Raw genomic sequence first — 21,445 nt, 5'->3', positions numbered from 1 at the left:
ACTTACTGTCTTATTTTGGTGTGTGATTGATTTCCTCGTGGGTATTTGTGTAAAAGCCTTCAATTTAATCTTCTTTAGCATTGGTTAGATTTGAATGACGGTTTTGTCGATACGTTTTCCCAGATGTCAGAGGAATACAACGCAGGCCTATAACTGGATGTGCTACATCTTGCCTCAGTATTAGATCCACTCCATTTCTTCCGAGTTTGTCATTTCCAAGAGTAAAACATGCTGTAGTTGTCCAACTGGAAATGTCCCATTCCAGTCTACTTTATTTCACTGATACCAAGCAATGTAATCATTCAATTTCTTGCTTTATGGTTTCTCATTTTACCTTGATTCATACTCCTCACAATTCCATGTTCCAGCTGTGTATGTTTTGCAGCATCCAATCTTCCTTTCCCTTCTGCACATAACAGACACTAGACCCACTTTTGGCTTTCACTGAGCTGCGTTCTTAACAACAGCGCTGTTTGTTCTTCTTTGTTGTTCCCAAGGCAGTTGAGTGCTTGCCGACCTGAGAGTCTCATCTTCCAGCACTATCTCTTGTTTCATGTTGGACTGTCTCATCATAGGGTGTTCTTCCTAAGGGAAGTCCAGTAGAGCATGCGCCAAGAAGTGGGGGAGTGTGTGTGTGTGTGTCAGCACTGGCGTGAGCACTCCCCCACCCCTCCATGCATGACCTGCATGCTCAGGCGCAGACCTGAAGGGGTGGGGGAGGACTCATGCTGGCGTGCTTGCGCAAAGCAGCTGTGGGCACGGGAGTGTGTGCGGGGGGTCGGGAGGTCTGTCTCAGGCCATGGACCGGCACCGGGCCATGGACCAGGGGTTGATGACCTCTGCAGTAGAGGTTTACTACTGCCACCTACCTATTTCACAGCACTAGTAAAAGCCAGCACCAGTGTCACGGCTGTTGTCTTCTCCACCAGTGTCACCTTCCGCTACCATTGGTGTCCAGTGCTGCCCCCATCGCCACTGGAACCAGTCCACTCACTTCTGCTGATGCAGCCATTCCTCCTGAAAGGGGTGATGCCTTCTCAGTCTGGTGTTTCAGCCGGGACCGTTCTGCTTTGGGTGGCCCTGCCAGAAACCTAGGATTATAACGGAATCTGGCCTTCAGATGGCCTTGCTCTTGGCTTCTCTGACACACGTGGGGAATCAGCCTGTCTCGGGCATTCCCAAGAGAGCTGTGATACTGGAATGCCTTTTTTAAGGTTCCCAGATTTCAGCTGACCCTTCCACAACCACAGGAGCAGATACGCCCTTGTGAATATCCAGAACACATGATTGAGGTTTATTTACTGGGGAAGAACTTATGTTTGCTCTAGGTTGTGTTCCCTTGCAAGTCTCCCCTAGAGTTGGTTTGCAACTATGCAAAGCAAATGGTAATCAAGTGAATTTTGTCTTATTCTAAAGGAAACAGCCCTGTTTCTTGCATCCTTCCTTCATGGTTCAGTTGTCATTGCTTTGAATTGTTTAGCCCCTGTATCCGCTGGCGATAGGTTCCAAGGCCCTCCACAGAGGCTGAAAATTGCGTATATAATAAAATGTGTATGTGTGTGGTTCCTTCTAGTGGCCAGTTTTGGGAATTACATCATGGAAATATATATATATTTATTTAATATTTTTAATATTTCAAGACTGTAGATAAGTGAGCCTGTGGATACAGGGGTCCTACTGTAAATTATTGTCATTGTTTCTGCTTGCTTAAGGAAAAAAACCTGTGAGTGCTACAGTGATTATGTCTCAAGGTGCAAAAGAGTTAATTGTGTTTTAGTGACCTATTTCGATAAACCATTTTTGTTCCAGAATTTACTGAAAAAAGGGGGCCACACGGAAACCGACCCTCTGCACTTCTGCAAGACAAGCCACGTGGAAACAGACAGGCTGATGGTCATCATTAGAAATGAGGACATATTTCCACATATACATAAGGTATGTGTTGCAGAAAATTATTTCCACATATGAAAAACCTCCCTCCGTGGCTGAATTCTTATAAGCATGCCTCTCTTCTGCTCGTAGTAGACATCTTGCTACATGAAAGTATCGCATGTCATGGATTTGCAACGTGTGAACCATATGTGGACCCCGTATCATTTTTATGACCCACCTGTGTTCCCCAGAATATTTTGGGTTTTTTTAAGGAAATGATTGTCATTTCTTCCAAAACCTGGCTCCTTATTTTAGTAAGACTTCCTGGAAGCCTTTTATTGTACATTTTGGAAAAATGCAAGCTTCTGATGACCAGCCTCTTCCCCAGGTTCTCTTCCGTAACTTGCGGCTGTTGCTGTGAGATGCTTTAAACCAGGCCTGTGCAACCTGCGGCCCAAGGGCCGCATGCGGCACAGGTCAGCTCGTAATGCGGCCCAGTGCAATTTTTTGTTTTTAAAGAAATTCCAAAGTTTCAAGTTACACTGCCGGCACTTGCAGGCGGAATGTGGTCGGGGCATGTCACAACAGTAGAGGGGGAGTGAAGGAAGGAAGGAGTGGGAGGGGAGAGGACAGAGGGGCTGTGTGACTGCATTGCGCCGTCCCCATCAATAGGTGGACCCCTTCCGGCCCAATAAAGCCGCCGGAGTCAAAGCTGGCAGCCTTTGCTGTCTGAGATTGTAGCTGCCGGTAAGCGCGCTTGGAGCGGGGCTGCGGAGGATGGCTAGGGCTGTCCCCCCATGCGGCCCAAACCAAATGTATGTGCAGCCCAAACCAAATTTTCATCTTCTAATGTGGCCCAGGGAAGGTGAAAGGTTGGACACCCCTGCTTTAAACCTTAAATGGTTACTTAAAGTGCCTTTGTGGGTTTGCAAACAGAAGAAGCCCTTTCTCTTCAGAAAGGTTTTCCCTTTGTGGTTTGGCTACCTGAGAGGGGCCTTAAGTGGAGTGTTGTGCTTTGTTGCTTTGAATCTGTTTTGCGTGTTGATCTTGTTCACTGTTTTAGTGTGGTAATTGTTTGATTCTCTTTGAATATTGGTACACTTGCTGTTCTTAGCTTTTAAAGATTTTCTTTCAATGAATGATGTAAGCCAGTGGTTCTTAACCTTTTTGAAAGAAACGCCCCCTTGAGCCATTGAGGAAGTTATCATCGCCCCCCTCTTATTTCTTATTATATCTGATTTTTTATGTATTTGTTTGTTTGTTTGTTTGTTTGTTTAAGACACTTAAATCCAATGACCCCTGAAAACAAAATTCAATTCCAAGAAAATGAAATGCCCCCAAAAAGTAACATTTAATGATTTAGTTGCAAGCGAATTTTAAGACTCAAAAAGAAATATAAAAAGGGCATAAAATGCAGGAACTAAAAATTTCAAGACGAAAACTCTGAAACTAAATTAAGATTGGAGGAAAATATATTTTCATGCACACTGTAAAAAGGCTGTAGCCATCTTCACAGGTTTGGCTTGCTCCAGCGCCCCCCTACCGCCCCCCTTCTGCTCCAGCGCCCCCATGCTGCCCCTTTTTGTTCTACCGCCCCCCTGAAAAATGAAATCGCCCCCTGGGGGGCATTATCGCCCAGGTTAAGAACCACTGATGTAAGCCACCATGAGTCTTTTTTAAGTTGAACAGTGGAGTAAATATATTAATGATGGATGGATTTATTTTTTATTTATTTATTTACTTACTTACTTTGGGAGCAGAAAGGAAGTACTGTGGCGCCTCAACTTATGAACTTAATTGGTTCCAGAACTCTCGTCGTAACTCGAAATGTTCATAAGTTGAAGCACCATTTCCCATTGAAATGCATTGAAATGCAGTTAAACCGTTCCGAACACAAGCAAGCAAAGCGTGCAAGACCTAGCAGAAATGCAAAAAAGGCAAACAGAAAGCAAGCGAAGCATGCAAGACCCATCAGAAATGCAAAAAAAAGAAAAAAGGGAAAAAAGCAAGCAAAGCGTGCAAAACCCATCGGAAATGCAAAAAAGCAAAGCCGAAAGAAAGCAACGCCCCCAAGACCCATCGGAAATGGGGGGGGACCCAAAAAGCAAACAAACCCCCAAGGCCCATTGGAAATGGGGGAAAAACCCAAAAAGCAAAAAAAAAAAAAAAAAAAAAAAAAAAAAAGACCCATCGGAAATGGGGGAAAAAACACAGAAAACAACCCCCCAAGACCCATCACAGCATAGAAACATAATCCCACCACCCAGCCCAAAACCACACTGCAAAACCACCCAGAACAGTTTTTAAAAAGCAGAAAGCAGCACCTTACTCTAACCACTGGGGCGAAAGAGCTACAAAGAAGCAGCCTCTTCGCCTACCTACGCTTAGCAATTTGAATTCTCTGCCTTTTCGCCCTGCCTTTTTCTGTTTGTAACTGGAAGCTCCGGCCGCAAGTAGAAGCAAAATTTTGCGTCCAGAGCTGGTCGTAACTCGAAATGGTCATAAGTTGGGACATTCGTAAGTCAAGGCACCCCTGTATAGTGTGGACACTTTGGAGAAAATACCCTGGTAACTCTCCCGTGTGCTTTACACCCAGACCTTAGTACTCAGTGAGTTTTGTACAGACCTCAAAAGTAAGGGAGGGAAGAAGGGACACCCAGGAGCAGATTTGGCTTGCTGCATTGGCAGTTCCATCTTCATTCACGCTTTCTATCTAAGGTTCTCTACAGCTGTCTGTGAAACACATACCTTGGGTGCAGAATTCAGTTCTCCGGTAGCCTTGAAACCTCATGCTCAAATCTCAGAAACCAGCTGCATAGCTAAATGTTGATTTCTGGTACCTGGAGGTGGGCTTTCATCGTGTCATTCTTGGTGTCCTTCCCACGGACAGTAGGATGATGACCACTTTTGCAGGACCAGAGGCATCACAGCAGATGTCCACCATTTTGCTCTGTTCGGGTTCAGAGCATTCAGTTCTCACCAGTATGGTTGGTGCAGAATTTTAACGGTGTGGTTTCCTAGCATAGAAGTGCAGAGCTCTGGAGAAATCCTTTTGTAGATGGGGAGTCTCCTCTTAATGCCTGCCTCCTCTGTGTCCCCCTTTACTGCACACCTGGTGCAGCGCCTGGGTTGTTGGCATGGTCCTCCTGTCCCTGAACTGTTGTTGCTGTTTAGTCGTCAAGTCGTGTCCGACTCTTCGTGACCCCATGGACCAGAGCATGCCAGGCCCTCCTGTCTTCCACTGCCTCCCGGAGATGTGTCAAATTCATGTTGGTCGCTTCAATGACACTGTCCAGCCATCTCGTCCTCTGTTGTCCCCTTCTCCTCTTGCCCTCACACTTTCTCAACTATAGGCAGCCCATTTCAGGAAACCCATAACAGAGCACTGGATGCTAAGCGAGAATCACCCCTTGTGCTTTTGGACAGATCCCTTGTTTGCTGAGACTCAAGCACATCCCCAGCGTGACCTTCGCCGGCGTCGACAGCCCCGAGGACATCCTGGACCACACCTATCAGGAGCTCTTCCACCGGGGAGGGTTTGTGGTGTCAGACGACAAAATACTGGAGACAATGACAGTGGGTGAGCTATTGCGCCTTCTACCCCCACCCCCTTGTACGCCGGTTTACAGACTCTGAAAAAAAGACAGCCCGCTAGGGACTTTGTGTGTGTGTGTGTGTCTGTGTGTCCCTCTGTGTGTGTGTGTAGCACAAGGGGACGGTCAGGCAGCCAAATGCTTGTCACCGGGAATCTCTCTGCATCTAGAAAACGAGCGTGTCAGGGAGAACCTTCTTGTGCTGTGTTAAATATTTGTCTCCTGTGGAGAGTTCACCTTTCAAAACCAGGGTTCACTCTGGTTTATACAGAAAGGAAACAGACATGGAAGAACATGCCACCTCTCTCAGTTCTTATGTGCCTAGACCATAGCCAGATAAAGTGGGTCGGCACAGGCAACAGCGCGATTGCGGAAGGGTTGAGACCGTCCCTGTTGAACTGCTGGAGGGGGAGCCTGGATAGAACGGCTGTTGATGGGGACCGTTTGGGGAAGGCCGGGGAGAGGAGCCCAGCCACCCCGGTCCCGGTGGTATCAGGCCTTCCCCTCCGATGCTGCCAGGTGGGCTACAGCCTCAGTTATATACGTGCCATTTGTTTTCACAGGCAGGGCTGCCTGCTGAGAGCGAGCTCAGGAAACCCCAGGTTTTCCTGCCTTCACGGTTCCCTTGTCTGTATGTGTGCTTTTTTTTTCCTGCAGGAGAGCTGAAGGAGATGGTGAAGACCTTGGAGAAGCTCCGGAGCTACGGGAGGTGGCGGTGGCTCCTTCACTACCAAGAGGTGAAGCAGCTCCGAGAGAAAGCTCGGTGAGCGCTTGGGTTCCTGCCTCGCTTGAGCCTCATGTGGCAAGACCCGCCGGGAGGCTGGGGGGTCTTGTTTCTGGAAGCCGCTTCTAGCTCCGAAAGGCTTTTCTTTTCCAGTTCACAGAAAGCTCCCTGTCGCCCCCGCAGCCCCCCTCGGTCAGCCCCGAGGGCTAAATCCAGTAGGTTCCAGGAGCTAAGGAGAGCCTGCTGGATGGTCCTTGGTCGCTCGTTTGCTTCTAGATTGTGCAAGGCATTGACACAAAGGCATCCTGTCCCCATTTACTGTGTTCACAGGCTACGGCCTCTGTCACACAGTAAAGAGCAATAAAGGCACATCCTCGCCAGGGCCAGCGGCTTCTGCCGGTCTTTCTGCTGGGTAGTAAAAGCAGGGGCTAAAACGGGGAGGGTGCAGCCACCCCACCTCTTGCCTTCCCATAGGTAGCTTGCTGGCAGGCGTGTGAGCAGAACGATGACTAGATTTGCCTTCCGTCTGACCCATATCATATTTTAAAATTAAAATGGGGTCCAGAACAGTTTAAAGGATGCAGCTTGTGATGCAGGCTCCAGGGCGCCTGCTCTTCGGTCCCTTCTTAATCAGCCTTGTTCAACCTGGTGCCCTCTAGATAGTGAACTGTTGGATCATGACTCCCATCATCCCCGGCCTACAGGCCCCTTCTGCTCCACCACACAGTTTTTTTGCTGCTCTAGGGACTGCTGTTATGAATGGGGTGGGCCTTGATTGCAAAGACGCTGGTGATGAAGCAGTTGACGGATAGGATGGGAGCCAGTTGAAATGTGTCTGTTTTCATCAAAGCTGCTGTGCCGGATTGCTTAGTGGGAGGTTTCTTACTCCCCCATAGGTAACCAGTTCAACAGTCCCATGCAACAAGGCCCAACTGGCAGGTAACTGTGAGGGTTCGTTTACTGGGGGGGTCAGACACACTCAATAAAGGCTGAGACGGGTTAAACGATCCAACAGGTTCAGTATTTATTGGAACATTAACGTCAACAGGAACAGTTTGCTTAACCTCATTTAACTTCTCTTGAGCCTCTAGTCTAGGGCGCAAGGGTGTCCACAAACTCCCCACAAAGGGATTAGTCTCTTCTACTGTCCAAGGACCAGTTATATCCTTCACTGGTCCTCCAGCTTCGGGAATACCATCACTCGGTAGAATCAAGGGAAGGGTTTCTTCATCGCCGCTCCAGCCCCATAGGGACGACTCTTCTCCGGGACCTTCCAACCAGGGTCCGGGTAAACCCCCATCTTCCGCAATTCCTCCATATGCCATGCCTTTTTCTTTTCTATCTCCCTCAACACCACCTCTCTCTTCTCTCACAACTTATGCCTCCAGTCCTTAGCCTCGTTTCCCCCCCAATAAGATGGTTGGGGCTTCAGACCTTGTCTCCTTCTTCTCTCTGCTTCCTCATGCGGCAGCCTCACCTGCTCCCACTTGCCGGTCCACGGATCTTCCACCCAGATCCATTCCCAGCCACCCGGGATCTCTTCCCGCTTTCCCCTTATATCCCCAGCGGCTGCCGCTATCTCCTCCCTCCCTTTTCCCGCCGAAACCACCTCCCCCTTTGGTGTCAGGGTTAACTCTTTCAGCACCTGAGTCAAGTCTCGGGTATCTACCCCAATTTCTTGGGTTCTCGGTTCTTCCGGTATCACTCCTAATCCCTCAGTATCAACCTGCTTATCCTCGTGACGGGGTGGAGAAGGAGGGGGTGAGGTTTGGGTAATTTGGGTCTGCGATGGGAGCGATGGCACTCCTACATAGGCCTCCTGTACGGGGGCCTCACAGTAACCAAATTACACCAGCCTTTTGGGGAGGTAGCTAACAGTCCTGAGCATGAATTCGTTTACATAGCTAGCTATTTCTCTTTGAGGTCAGCGGGCTGGCCTTGCCGGATAGAGCCAAGATTCAACTGAGCGAGGCTTTGGAGCGGGAATCATTCAGAGTGGCATACGGCTAACCTCTAGTCATGTTCTTGTCCCCTGCCCCCCCCCCCCAGGGTGGATCCTGCTGCTCACGCCAAGGAATCGCTCCTGAAGTCTTCCCAAGGAGCAAATCTCCTTGAAATTCTTCACTACCATCAGTGCGACTCCAGGGCCTCCCCGAAATCTGAGCACCTGAACTGCATGCTGAATTTGCAGGTTCAACATATCAGTGAGAGGTTTGCTGTGTTTCTCACAGGTAAGACACCTTCTTCTTCTTATCATGCATACCCTTGGATTTGTCTTTGTCATGGGAAGTAACGGAGCCCACAAGATCCACAGAAGAGTCCCACATAAACAGAGTCTCTCCTGTTAATGTGTGTGGCAGTGGATGTGGATGTACAGTACGCCTGAGGGCACCTCGAGGTATATGCAGCCTTGGCTTTTGGAAGGATCTTTTAAAGCCTGTTCCGTGAGCAGTGCCCAGCCTCTGATGCCTTCAGGGCTAAGAGGGTTTGGAGATTAAAGGCACCATTTATTCATCCAGGAGTGATTTCTTGGAGACAGTTAAAACATAACAGTGAGGCAAAGACTTTTATTCAAGAGAGTGAACTAGGAACAGGCCTTGGTAGGGCTAAAACCCCTTCGTTCAGAGTGGTAGCCCGATCTGCAAAGCCAAAGGCATTAAAAAAATAGAGCAACCCACACACCACGGTGTGGTGCGATGCACAAGGTGATGGCGCTGAAGGCCTCCCGGTGGGAGAGAACGGACGGGGTGGAGAAGGGTTGTGGCTGACTTGGTGAGCACGCGGAGAGAGGCAGGCGGCGGACGGTTGACTCCACAACCCTCAAAGCCACACAGCTGCCTGGAAAAGGCGAAGCGGGCAGAGGAGATGAGGAAAGGAGGCTGTGCGTGCGGGAGAAGGGAGGCTCCATTGGGTCAAGGAACACCTCGCGGTTGGGCTGCCTGAAGGCCCCGCCAGCAGCAAAGCATCCGGCCCTCTCGGGCGGCGTTGGCAGCCTCGATGTGAATGTGGACCGACGGCTCCTTGGTTCAGGCGTGAGAATGGAGTCTGTTTCCGGGGCCTAGATGGGTTGGTCTGGAGCAGGCGACACTGGGGAAAGGGGAAGCACGTGCTCCAAATCTCCCGTGTCTCACCCCCCCCCCAAGCCCGGGCTGGCCCTTCCTGCTCTGCCCCCTGCTCAACGGACTTACTCCAGCCCTGGCCAAGGAGAGGGGTTTTCTTGCTGTGTTGACTTTTGCCACCTCTTGTGGAGGTGCAGGAGTTGACCCTTCCTTCGCAATTCTGCATTGCAGAAAAGCCCAGCGCCAGCCGAGACACCTTGGAGAGCAAGGGCATTCTGGCGCTGGATGTCAATACGTTCCTTGAGACAGCGGAAGACATGGCGACGTTGGGTCGAAGCAGTTGCTGGTAAGATGAACCCTGGGGCCCGCAGCGTGTCTGCGTGTGTAGGGGAGAGGTTGGAGGCCTGCTTCTTACCATCCAAAGGGGATTTTTGTGGGTGAGTAGCAAAGGCTTGGGAGAGGTGGCCATTGGGGAGCCTGTCCCTTTCAGAAACGTTGCACGCCTGGCACCGAGGGGACCGAATTGTGATCTCCTTTTTCTGCCGTGAGCTCAGAAGGAAACCTGAGGGGAGCCACTCGGCCTTGTTCTTGGACCCGCCCCGGAGGCAACACGAGGATGATCAGCGTCTGATCTCTTGTCACAGGCCTGTTGTGGGGTTACGAGATGACAGTTCTCTCCTATGACCAGTTCAGCACAGCCCCGGTTGAGGAGGTTGTGGGTAAAAGTGTATCGTGCCTTGAAAAGCAGTGGCCCCGGGTGCAAGATGGTGGAGGCTCCCAGGGCGCCATCTGGTGGCTTGTGAGGGACTGCCGCTCTCTCTCTCTTCCTCCTCCACCTTGTTTTTCTACTCTCTCTCTCGGTGGCTGTTTGGCTTCCTCCTAAAAATTCACGATGGTGTCTTTGGGGATCGCTAATAGATCCTCAGAGGGCACCCCTTTTCTGTAACTGAGTTTGACATTAGCAGCCACTCATTAACATAGAATAATGGACTTTGAAGAGGCCTCTAAGGCCATTGAGTCCAACCCCTCAAGACAGGAATCCAAATCAAAGCAGATCTTAGTTGTGTCCAGTTTTCTCTTGAAGGCCTCTAGCGTTGGAGTGCTCACCACCTCCTGAGCTCATTACAGTGGTGCCCCATATAGCGAGGTTAATCCGTTCTGGATTAACCTTCGCTATGTGAAAACTTCGCTAAACGGAATGGGGAAGCCCATGTTTAATAAGATGTTTAATGTGTTCCAAATGGGCACAAAACTCACCGTTTAGCGAAGTTTCCAGGGTCTGGCAGCCATTTTCGCGCCCTCGGTAAGCGAGGGGAGGGCGCGAAAACGCTACGCACGGCCATTTTGGGCGTCCGGCGGCCATTTTGAAACCGCCGAACAGCTGATCTGCGGGCGTCGCAAAGCGAAGATCGGCAAGCGAAACGCTTACCAATCTTCGCTATGCGAGTTTTGCCCATTGGGGCCGATGTATGCCTCCACATTAGTGATCCTGAAAACGGAATCGCTATGCGGATTCATCGTTATACGGTGCGCTCGTTAAGCGAGGCACCACTGCATTTCCATTGTCATGCTTCTCTAACAATTAAGATGCCCCCCCCCCCAAATATTCAGCCTAAATCTGGCTTCCTCTCACTTAAGCCTGTATCCAGCACTCTGGAATGATCAAGGACAGATTCTGCCCCTCCTCTGTAGAACTTTCAAGTACTGTATTTGAAAAGTGTTATCCTATCGCCCCTTAGTCTTCTTTTCTCAAGGCTAAACAGGCCCAGTTCCGTCTTTCCTCCTAGGGCTTGGCTTCCAGCCCCCTGATCCTCCTTGTTGCCCTCCTCCGAACTTGCTTCAGTTGGCTGGCATCCTTTTTCAAATGCAGTGTCCAGAACCTGGACCCAGGACTCTAGATGAGGTCTAACCAGTGCTGAATAGAGGGAGAACTAGTACCTTGCGGGATTTGGAGAGTATGCTTCTGTTCATGCATCCTTAAATCTCATTGGCCTTTTTTGCCTGGAATTGCAGTCCTGCCTGCCTACCAAGAAGGGGAAAGGCAGCCGTTGCTGGGAGAAACAAGCGCGTTCCTTAAATTAAAATGGGAGGGCTGTGTCTCCCTTCCCCCTCTGCGTTGGATGGAACCAGGCTTGGCAGTAAACCATTAAATGTATGAGAGAATGTGGAGTAATTGGGAAGCTCCCAGCTTCTCAGTGTGTAATAGTCTTAAACTGGAGTGTTCAGTAGTGTTATGTAGACTCCAATGAAACCAAGCCTGACACAGAAGCGTCTCAAATAGCAGTGAGGCATCCCGGATGCCCAGGCCCTCTTAGCACCAGATTTCTGTTCAGGTCCAAGATGTCACAGGTAGAGAATGAAAGAGAGGGATTGACGGGGCAGGATGTAGCCTTGAGGATGCATACGTTGCTGACCATGGAGGAAATGCTATTGGATCTTTCAGCAACATGGACATTGCTAAGAATACCAAGTTCTGGAAATATCCAGACCAAAAGATATTCTCAGAACTGGCCTAAACACCTCTCCAGGGTGTCCCGAGTCGTTTTTAACTGGTATTTCAGCTGTTGTAGTTTAAAAAGTTGGAAAAGACCCTGATGTTGGGAAAGTGTGAGGGCAAGAGAAGGTGACGACAGAGGACGAGATGGTTGGACGGTGTCATTGAAGTGACCAGCATGACTTTGACCCAACTCTGGGAGGCAGTGGAAGACAGGAGGGCCTGGCGTGCTCTGGTCCATGGGGTCACCAAGAGTCGGACACGACTTAATAACAAAAAGTTCAATGGTGTTCTAAGAAACGTACTGCCTCAATGTCTGAGCGCAGAAGAAACAACTTGTGGAAGTGGTCGCCTGTTTTCTCTGAAGGATGCCATGATGCAACATGCCAGCGAGGGCCTTTTTAAAAGCAAGATGTACTCCCAGTTCTCTACCAGTTGAATATTTTCGCCTAGGCTCTCAATGCCTCGGGTGGTCCTAATGGTGAGCTATGTATTTCAGATAACCAACGAGGACATCTCCCTGATCTCCAGGCACTACACAGAACGAACTGCTCTTCTGTTACTTTCTACATAAAATCCTCGGAACGGACATGGTTTTCCTCCCTCATTTCCCAGAGATGCAGAATAAATGCTGCACGTGCAGCCGCAACAGGACGTGTTACTTTAATATATCTATCTATCTATATTTATCTCCTTCACTTTCTCTTGAATAGGACAGTAGCCGCTTTGTTTAAGGGCCTCCAGAGAAGACTTCTCTTTATTTAACCACCATGTGGAACTTCGCAAGGAAAATGTATTTTTGTGTTATGAATTCTCTTTTGACTTAAGAAAAAAGCATTTTAAGTATCTTGTACAGTTGAATAAGAAGCTATCATAGGAAAAAAAAGATGCCTGTTTACTTGAAGGTTTAGGAATCAGTCCATTTAAGCAGCTTTTCAGATGTGGTACGTACGGGGCACGTTCCTGCTCACGCTACTACTATGTTACTTGGCCTTTGCACAACTCTCCTCCGATTTAGCTGAGCCGGTGTAGGATGACTTCCCAGTGGACTTTGTGAGTGGTGTACTTGAATTACGAGCATCGTAGGGTCTGGCCGTTTTTATTTCATTTTCTGTGTCAAAACAAACTCTTGGATGTTAACTGTGCAAATGAGCGTTGCCTTTCAAAGTTATTTTGTTCTTCTTTTGCTGATGGGTATCTTTTGACGAGTAATAAGTAAGACCTTCCCCAGCCCTTTAGGTAGCATGGTTTGAATTCTGAAATCAGGCCTCCTTCCTTTTAACACTTCCTATTTATAGTATTTGCAATAAAGAATTTCACTCAATGGCAGCACTAGTGAAAATAAACCTTGGTAAAAGAACATTAAGGTCTCCTCTTTGGAGAATGGTTGTTTTGGGTGGGTTTTTTGTTTTGTTTTTTTGTAACTGATCTTTTTAAATAAAGCTGGCTGAAAAGTTGTTGCAGACATAATTCAGTTAATCAACCTGGTCAACTCAACTGAACACCGGTGGCATCCCAAACCCGGAGACATGGGATGCCAGGCAAAGGAGGAGGCAGACATAAATACAGTACAGTGGGGTCTCTACTTAAGAACTTAATCCGTATTGGAAAGTGGTTCTCAAGTTGAAAAGTTCTTATGTTGAATCTGCATTTCCCATAGGAATGCATTGAAAACCATTTAATCCATATCTGCTCTTTTCCGTCCATAGAAACTACAGTGGAACCTCTACTTAAGAACTTAATCCGTTTTGGAATGGTGTTCTTAAGTTGAAATGTTCTTAAGTTGAAGCAAAATTTCCCATAGGAATGGACTGAAAACCAATTAATCCGTTCTGGCTGTTTTTTTGTTATGTAGAGGTGCGTTCGTACATTGAAGCATTAGTTCCCATAGGAACTAATGCAAAGCTGGTTAATACGTACTCTACCACTAGGGAGAGAATTTTTTTTAACCTAAGATGACCTAAGGTTAAAAAAAGAGCAGGAAAGGTTTTTTTTTTTCCTGTTCTTATCTTGGATTTCTGTTCTCAAGTAGAAGCAAAATTTAGCAAATGGAGCTGTTCTTAAGTTGGATTGTTCTTAAGTAGGGATGTTAGGAAGGTGTGATGGCAAGAGGAGAAGGGGACGACCGAGGATGAGATGGCTGGACAGTGTCTGCGAAGCAACCAACATGAATTTGACCCAACTCCGGGAGGCAGTAGAAGACAGGAGGGCCTGGCGTGCTCTGGTCCATGGGGTCACGAAGAGTCGGACACGACTAAACGACTAAACACACACACAGGGACGTTCTTAAGTAGAGACCCCACTGTACTGTATATGTTTCTCATGAAGAAGTTCCCTGAACTGGCCACTAGACAGAGCCCAAGACCTTGCTGTGTATAACATTGGCTTTTATGATAGTGTTTGCTATAAGCGATATTTTTCAGCATCTGGGGGGGGGGGGGGCTGGGCCTGCTCGGTGAAAAGGCTGACCTGCTGTGAAAGAAAGGATCACTTCTGCACAAATGATGATTAGGAAACAAGTTTTGAAGAAATAGGAAGGCTCGTCATGTCATTCCTAAGATTCATGCCACAGCCAAATGCAGAATTTTGATTCAGTCCCTTTTAAGAGCCTCTTTTGGAAGCAAGGCATAGAGGTTCCTGAGCTGCAGGGGGCTGGCCCTCCTTCCCTCCCCCCCCCCCCGTGATGAACGTTGACTTCCACGGGATCCTCTGGAAACCGTTTTTCGTAGAGAAAGTGGGAGGGGTAGCCTACACTCAAGGCGGTGGGGCTCTGCGCGCGAGATGGGTCCCACGTGTCTGCTCTGGGGTTTTTAATGTATTTTTTGCACAGGAAAACCTGTGGGGTGAGAATGGGAAGGGTGCGTGTGTGCAAGTTCTGAAATGAACGCTGCAGTTGCCCGAGAGATAGTTAAGCAACGAAGACCTTTGCATGCATTGTTCAGTCAAGATGGAGAGAAAGAGGTGGCCTCCATGTGTTGGTCAGTGCTTTCCCCCTTCACGCCTCGGCTCCACTGAAACGGCAGTGTGCAGTCTGAAAAGGACAGGACATCTCCTATCTTCACAACCCTGACCACCTTGTGTGGCTCTCCTTGGAGCGGACGCTTGAGGAAGGCAAAACGAACGGCTTGCTCGTCCGCTGGCTTCTCAAGCATTACTGTCCCTTTTTTGCTGAAAGGGGTCCCGGTCCTCAACCCAGTGGGAGACCGGTCTGGACGCCGAGAAGGTGCCTTGGGGGCCGCACACTGCTTCTGGACCGCCATTGACCAGTTTTCCCACATAGGAAAGGTGGTGCCCGGGGAAAGACAAGACTGGTTTCCCCTCCTGTTGATGGGGGATGATCTTTTCAGGGGCTCATCTAAGGGCCTTGTGAACTCAGCCAACGGACAGCAATGTTCAAAAGGAAGTCAGTTAACGCAAGCCCGAAACCCACAAGTACTGGGAGGGCCTTCTGCACGTGGAAAAGCTACAACCCTTATGCTACACAAAGACATGATGAAGAGGGGTACCTTCAGCAGGCCCAATCCTTCCCTGCTCTTATATCCAGGGCACCTTTTTGCTGGAACTGGAAGGCCGTGAATCATCAATTCAGCTGCTTTAAAGACCCACTGAGTTCTCAAATTTCTATTTCTTGTTTTAAAAGCACCTCATACTCCATGAAGCCTTTTACGGTTGAAATCTATCTTGCTTTCAAGATGAGTTTGTCAGGGTGTGTGCCATCCGGTCAGGACCGACTGACAGGGAACAACCTAACCGGACTTTTTCAAGACAAGTGAGAGATTTAAGGGAGTGTTCTTACGAGTTTCATCCCCCCCAGTAGGTTTCCATGGCTAAGCGGGGATTTGAACTCTGTTCTCCAGCGTCCTAGCCCATCACTCTGTCCACACCACCACTCGGGGAATCTCTCAAATCAGGGCCAAGGCTCCAAAACATGGCTTGAGGGGTAACCTGTGAAGATGGGTCGTTCCTGTGCTAGACAAATGGCCATTTATTAGCATGATCAGCGTTATTTTTGCTTCCTCTGCTTACCCGTCAAAAGGGGAGGGGAAGCTGTGTGGTCTTTTGTACACCATCTGGTGTGCGACCTGAGAATCCCTTCCTACCACTGGCTTATACTTCTAATTCGGCTGCAACTGACGTACCTACATTTTATCGCAACACGTGACAACAGGGCCGCCACCTTCCTGCGTTTGCCTGTTCCCCATCAAAAAGAAACTTGTGTGTTTTGATTAATCAGAATGGGGGACAAAGTTTGTGTGCCAAATCTGTGGCAGCAAGATCAGAATCTCCCTCCCAATCTGCAATCTGGGAAATGACATTTGAAAACCCTACTACCTGTGAACTAAACTGCAGCTCCATTTTGGGACCTGCTTGAAACAGAGCAATCTTAATCCTGATTTTTGCACATTTTTTCTTCTTCTGTACCTCTTCCACCTCTTGTCGTGCCCAGTTGGGCTCGGAATGAGAGGGCACAACCCCTCTGCTCCCAACTGAGGGAAGGCAAACTGCTGTGTTCAGCCAAGGTCACTCCCGAGCTTTGCCTTGAGACCAGGGCGGGGGGAACCTGGTGGTTCCCCAAGGTGGGAACAGGCTTCACAAGAAACTTCCATCCATCTGGACCAGCTCAAGTGTAATGGGACATGCAGTTCAGCAGCAACACCTTGTCCGCTATGCAACTCCCACCCCGTGTTGTTGATAAAGCCACTTGGATCACTTGCGTGAGTCATCTGAACCCCCCTGCCACAGAAGCTGGCTTCATACTGTACAGCTGCTTTCAGCTTGGGACAGGCTGATGCCTGCCAGGTACGGCTCGCTACCCAGGACACTAATACAGTGGTGCCTCGCTTGACAATGTTACAGTGGGGTCTCTACTTAAGAACGTCCCTACTTAAGAACAATCCAACTTAAGAACAGCTCCATTTGCTAAATTTTGCTTCTACTTGAGAACAGAAATCCAAGATAAGAACAAGAAAAAAAAACTTTCCTGCTCTTTTTTTAACCCTAGGTCATCTTAGGTTAAAAAAAAAAATCTCCCCCTAGTGGTAGAGTACGTATTAACCAGCTTTGCATTAGTTCTTATGGGAACTAATGCTTCAATGTACGAACGCACCTCCACATAACAAAAAAACAGCCAGAACGGATTAATTGGTTTTCAGTCCATTCCTATGGGAAATTTTGCTTCAACTTAAGAACGTTTCAACTTAAGAACACCATTCCAAAACGGATTACGTTCTTAAGTAGAGGTTCCACTGTAGTTTCTATGGACGGAAAAGAGCAGATACGGATTAAATGGTTTTCAATGCATTCCTATGGGAAATGCAGATTCAACATAAGAACTTTTCAACTTGAGAACCACCTTCCAATACGGATTAAGTTCTTAAGTAGAGACCCCACTGTAATTCGTTCCAGTGAAGTCACTGCAGAGCGAAAACATCGTCAAACGAAATAAAGCCCATTGAAACGCATTAAAACTTGGTTAATGCATTCCAATGGGCTTAAAACTCATAGTCCAGTGAAGATCCTCCATAGGGGTGGCAATTTTCCATGCCTGTGCAGAGGAATCTGTTCCTAAGCACAGCGGGGGGACATTTTCTTCAGCCGATGGCCATTCTGAAACCTGATCAGCTGTTTTTGATCCTCGGAAAGCGAAAATCAGTTCCCAAAGCAGGGAGCCGATCATCGCTAAGCGAAATTCCCCCATTTAGACCATCGTTTTGTGATCACAATTATGATCGCAAAAACGTCGTCGTTAAGCGAGGCAATTGTTAAGCGGGGCAAGACTGTATTTCCTAATGGAGAAAGGCCAGAGGTGAACAACTAGTGCATGTGCCTTGCAGTCCTGCTGTATGTGTTTGTATGAAGCGCTGGTACTCCTAGAGGAAATAAAGGTATTTGCAAGCTGCCCTCAACATCAGAGGCAGGCCTGTAGCCCAAGAACTACCTCTGTCTGTACTAAAACCCAGGGGAGGAGACCCCCCCCCCGTGGATCATGACCTGCCATGCCTTCTGCTTCTAGGTGCCAGCTCTCCTCCAGGACAGGCTGACCCTCCCCAGCCACCTTTGTGCACAGAGCACGGGGGAGACAAAGCGTCAGCGTGCCATTGGGGCATCTGTTCTCCCTAAAAAATGCAAAGGGGCCAAGACCCCAGAAGCGCAACCGTTCTCTGCAGCAGCAAGGCACTCGGAACAGGCGGAGGGCCAGAAAAGGCGCTCCGCCAATGCTTGATGAACCGGGGGGGGCTGCCTCCACACCACTTCCTGTACCCATCAGGCTGAATGGAAGCCGTGGACCCGAGTCTCGTCCAGCCGGCGCATGCAGCAACCCGCGAGACCAGGCGGACGAAGAGTGAATCACACCAGAGCAGGGAACTCGTTTCCAGAAGTTGGCTTTACTTGGCAGTACAGAAGTCATCTGGAGCCCCCTTCCCCCCCATAATCCCTCCCTCCTGCCAGACAGAAGCCCAGGCTCCGTCAAATCAATACTGCAGCGCAGCTTGGTCCCCCTGAGAAGCCGGACGAGGTACAGGAAAAGAAGAAAAGAGAGACTGGCACACACACACATAGGCCTGGCCTGCTTGGGAGCTTCGTTCTTTGCACCAAGTAGTATTTTTTTTATTAGTATCACTTGTAAAACACATATTCAGCCTTGCAGCACCGTTGTGTCCCAACAGATGTAAACGGCTTGAGAGAAACTTTTAGTCGGGAGAGGGAGATGATGGGAGGGGCAAGGTGGCGGGGGCAAGGGGAGAGAGAGAGAGAGAGAGATGAGCGCTGGGCAGAAACCCGGCCATGTAGCTAGCCATTAAGAGGCCCCCTTTCTCCCAGGCTGAGAGGCGTAGATGGCTGAAAGGCAAAACATAGCCAGGAAGCCCCCGTTGCTTTCACCACTAGAGACGGCTACAAGGCTTCAGCCAGGAGTGATCCAGATGTTACATACCGATGTTTCCATTAGGGGTAGTGTGGTGTGTTTTGGGGGGGCTAGGGGGAGAGCTTTTGTCCTTGAGTTAGCAATGGTTATCAAGTCAAGAGTGTCAGTATTTGCCAATTTTGACACAGCAACCTCGTTTAAAGAATAATTAACACATGATTATATCCAAAGAGGGGGGAAGAGCGTTTTGCCAGTGCGAGACTCTTTTCAATCTCAAGAGACAGGATTACCCAAAAAAAAAAAAAAAAAAAAAAGCAGGCCTTACAATTTGGAACCTCGCACGGTGCTTGCTGATGCTCCTCTGTGCAGACGCACCGACAAGAGCCCGCGGAGTCGCTAAGCGTAAGAGACTCGAAAGTACTGCCTACTGCTGGTCCTCCTCCCCATAGATGTCGTTCTTCTTCCGCTTCATCTCTTCGAAGTCGAACTCTGAGCCCATCATCCTCTTGTAAATGTCTTTGATGTCGTCACACGTCGTCTCAAAGTGGGTGGTGGCGTCGTAGGTACGAGAAATAAAAATCTGGAAGAACGAAGAACAATCTGTTGTCCTCCGAGAAGCTCTCCCTCATTGTTCCCCAAACAAACACACACACACACACAAACAAACACACAGGTAAAGGTTCCCCTTGACAATTTTTGTCCAGTCGTATTCGACTCTGGGGGGCGGTGCTCATTCCCGTTTTCAAGCCATAGAGCCAGCGTTTTGTCCGAAGACAATCTTCCGTGGTCACATGGCTAATGCGACTTAGACACGGAACGCTGTTACCTTCCCACCGAGGTGGTTACCTATTTATCTACTTGCATTTGCATGCTTTCGAACCGCTAGTTTGGCAGGAGCTTGGACAAGCGACGGGAGCTCACTCCATTGCGTGGATTTGATCTTACGACTGCTGGTCTTCTGACCCTGCAGCACAGGTTTCTGCGGTTTAGCCCGCAGCACCACCACGTCCCTTAAATAAACACACACAGTACTTCCCAATTCGTACAAACCTGGCTCTCTGTGCCCAGGTCGGTTGGTGCAAACAGGTCACTGACACTAACAAACCTACAAAAAAGAGAGCGAGAGCAAGAGAAGAGACTCATTCAGGAAGGATCCAGAACTCATGGTGACAGACAAACTCACATGAAATGATCCGCAGTAGAGGGAGAGATTTTAATCACTGCTCTCCCATGAAGAAAACACACCAACGCCACCCCCTGGCCTTGCAAAAGGACGCCGGGTCTGTAGCTAAGCACCTGCTGTACATGACCCGAGAGGGACCCCATGGCAGGGCTGGGTGGAGACCGAACGGCAGTCTGTCACCACAGAAGGTGTGCTAGACGGACCGACTGCAGGGGAAGGCCAGCCCAGGCGTGTCCCCTGCTTCACAAGTAACCCCTTGGGAGGCGATCTATTCCCCCAGAGCAAAAAAAGGATCTCTCTACATTTTATTTACTTACTTTTTTTATTTACAGTGGTGCCTCGCTTAACGGGCGCCCCATTTAACAAAGAAATCGCATAGTGATGAAGATTTTGCGATCGCAAAAGCGATCGCATTGTGATGTTTTAAATGGGCAAAAATCGCTTTGCGATGATCGGTACCGTTTCGCTTACCGGTCATTGCAAAGCGATTTTTTAACAGCTGATCGGCGGTTCCAAAATGGCCGCCGGGTAAAAAAAAATGGCCGCCCACTGTTTTCTGGGACGGATTCCTCGCTTACTGGGCAGGGCAAATGGCCGCCGTATGGAGGATTTTCGCTTTAAGGTGAGTCTGAAGCCCATAGGAACGCATTGAAGGGGTTTCAGTGCATTCCTATGGGCTTTTTAAAATCGCATAGCGACGAAATCGCTTTGCAGCGATTTCTGCTGCACTGATTATCGTTGCTATGCGAGGCACCACTGTATTTGAATACTACCTAACTGGCTGAAAAAACACAGAAAGTGAGCCATAAAATAACACATTTTATAATAAAAAGAAATCGGTCAAAAGGGGTCCCAAAATATTAGCATGTTATGAGTGAGCTATAACCATCCAATGGAGGGGGGTAGGGGAGATGAAAATCAAGGCTTGATTGCCTCTGAGGTGGGAAAGATCTTAGCCTGCTCTCAAGGTGGCCTTCAGAAGGATACCGAGTGGACCCCCATCCCTGGGGGGGGGAATTGACACAGGGCTGACACGCTCCTTCTCAGGTAGCCATGACCTGCAGCACCCTGTGGGTGGTGTCCCCCCTCCCCCAGACAACCCTCCAAAAGAAGATCCCGAGGGTTGGTAAGGGAGCTGTGGCCGCAGGAAATTCTTCAGATGGAGCAGCCCTAAGTATTTTAAGGGCTCGATAGACGTGAGCACAGTCCTCTGAACTGGGTCTGGAAACTGAGTGGCAGCCAGGGATGCACAAAACCATCAGCTGTGTCTGTCTACAAAGTGGGAACCACTCATTCCGACTGAAAGCTAGATCGTGCTTGCGATGTCCAGAGCTTTTAGTTGCCTTGGGCCCCCTCTTTCTGGGGGAAAAGGTGGCATGTAAATAAAACAGAGGTATACCTTTCAGGTTAAACGCCACCTCCTAGGCATTAAGTGTTTGCAAAGGAGGTAATCAGAAACAGAGGGCACAAACCGTTCAGCGACCTTCAGAAGGTACAGAGAGGATGAAGGACTGGCCATCGTTTGGGGGGGGGCTGCTTTGCCCCACCACTCCTGCCAGCCCAGCCCAGCCAGGTCAGAGAGGAAGGGAGCTGGACGTGCCGACATCGGAGGAGCTGTTCAACATACAAGGGCTCCCACCATGGCGCTGGGTGGG

General features: G+C 48.9%; 2 protein-coding genes across 4 annotated transcripts in view; one reads left to right on the top strand and one right to left on the bottom strand.

Annotated features, from left to right (window-relative positions):
- Positions 1-13,199, top strand: part of TASOR2 (transcription activation suppressor family member 2) — a 49,948-nt gene extending 36,749 nt beyond the window's left edge. For all 3 annotated transcript variants that reach the window (XM_078376524.1, XM_020812691.3, XM_020812694.3), the window contains 6 exons: positions 1,810-1,935; positions 5,299-5,452; positions 6,123-6,228; positions 8,239-8,420; positions 9,480-9,594; positions 12,242-13,199. In XM_078376524.1, the coding sequence (XP_078232650.1) occupies positions 1,810-1,935; positions 5,299-5,452; positions 6,123-6,228; positions 8,239-8,420; positions 9,480-9,594; position 12,242 (684 nt within the window). In that variant the 3' untranslated portion in view covers positions 12,243-13,199. The remainder of the gene's footprint in view (positions 1-1,809; positions 1,936-5,298; positions 5,453-6,122; positions 6,229-8,238; positions 8,421-9,479; positions 9,595-12,241) is intronic.
- A 5,101-nt stretch (positions 13,200-18,300) lies between these two features.
- GDI2 (GDP dissociation inhibitor 2) overlaps positions 18,301-21,445 on the bottom strand; it is a 60,655-nt gene continuing 57,510 nt past the window's right edge. The window contains exons 10-11 of the mRNA XM_073002451.2: positions 19,658-19,712; positions 18,301-19,187 (exon numbers count right to left, since the gene is read on the bottom strand). Coding sequence (XP_072858552.2) covers positions 19,032-19,187; positions 19,658-19,712 — 211 coding nt within the window. The 3' untranslated portion in view covers positions 18,301-19,031. The remainder of the gene's footprint in view (positions 19,188-19,657; positions 19,713-21,445) is intronic.

This window comes from Pogona vitticeps, chromosome 5, assembly GCF_051106095.1.
Source record: "Pogona vitticeps strain Pit_001003342236 chromosome 5, PviZW2.1, whole genome shotgun sequence".
Classification (NCBI taxonomy): domain Eukaryota; kingdom Metazoa; phylum Chordata; class Lepidosauria; order Squamata; family Agamidae; genus Pogona; species Pogona vitticeps.
The sequence above is the reverse complement of the archived record's forward strand: the minus strand, read 5'-3'. Positions and strand labels throughout refer to the sequence as shown.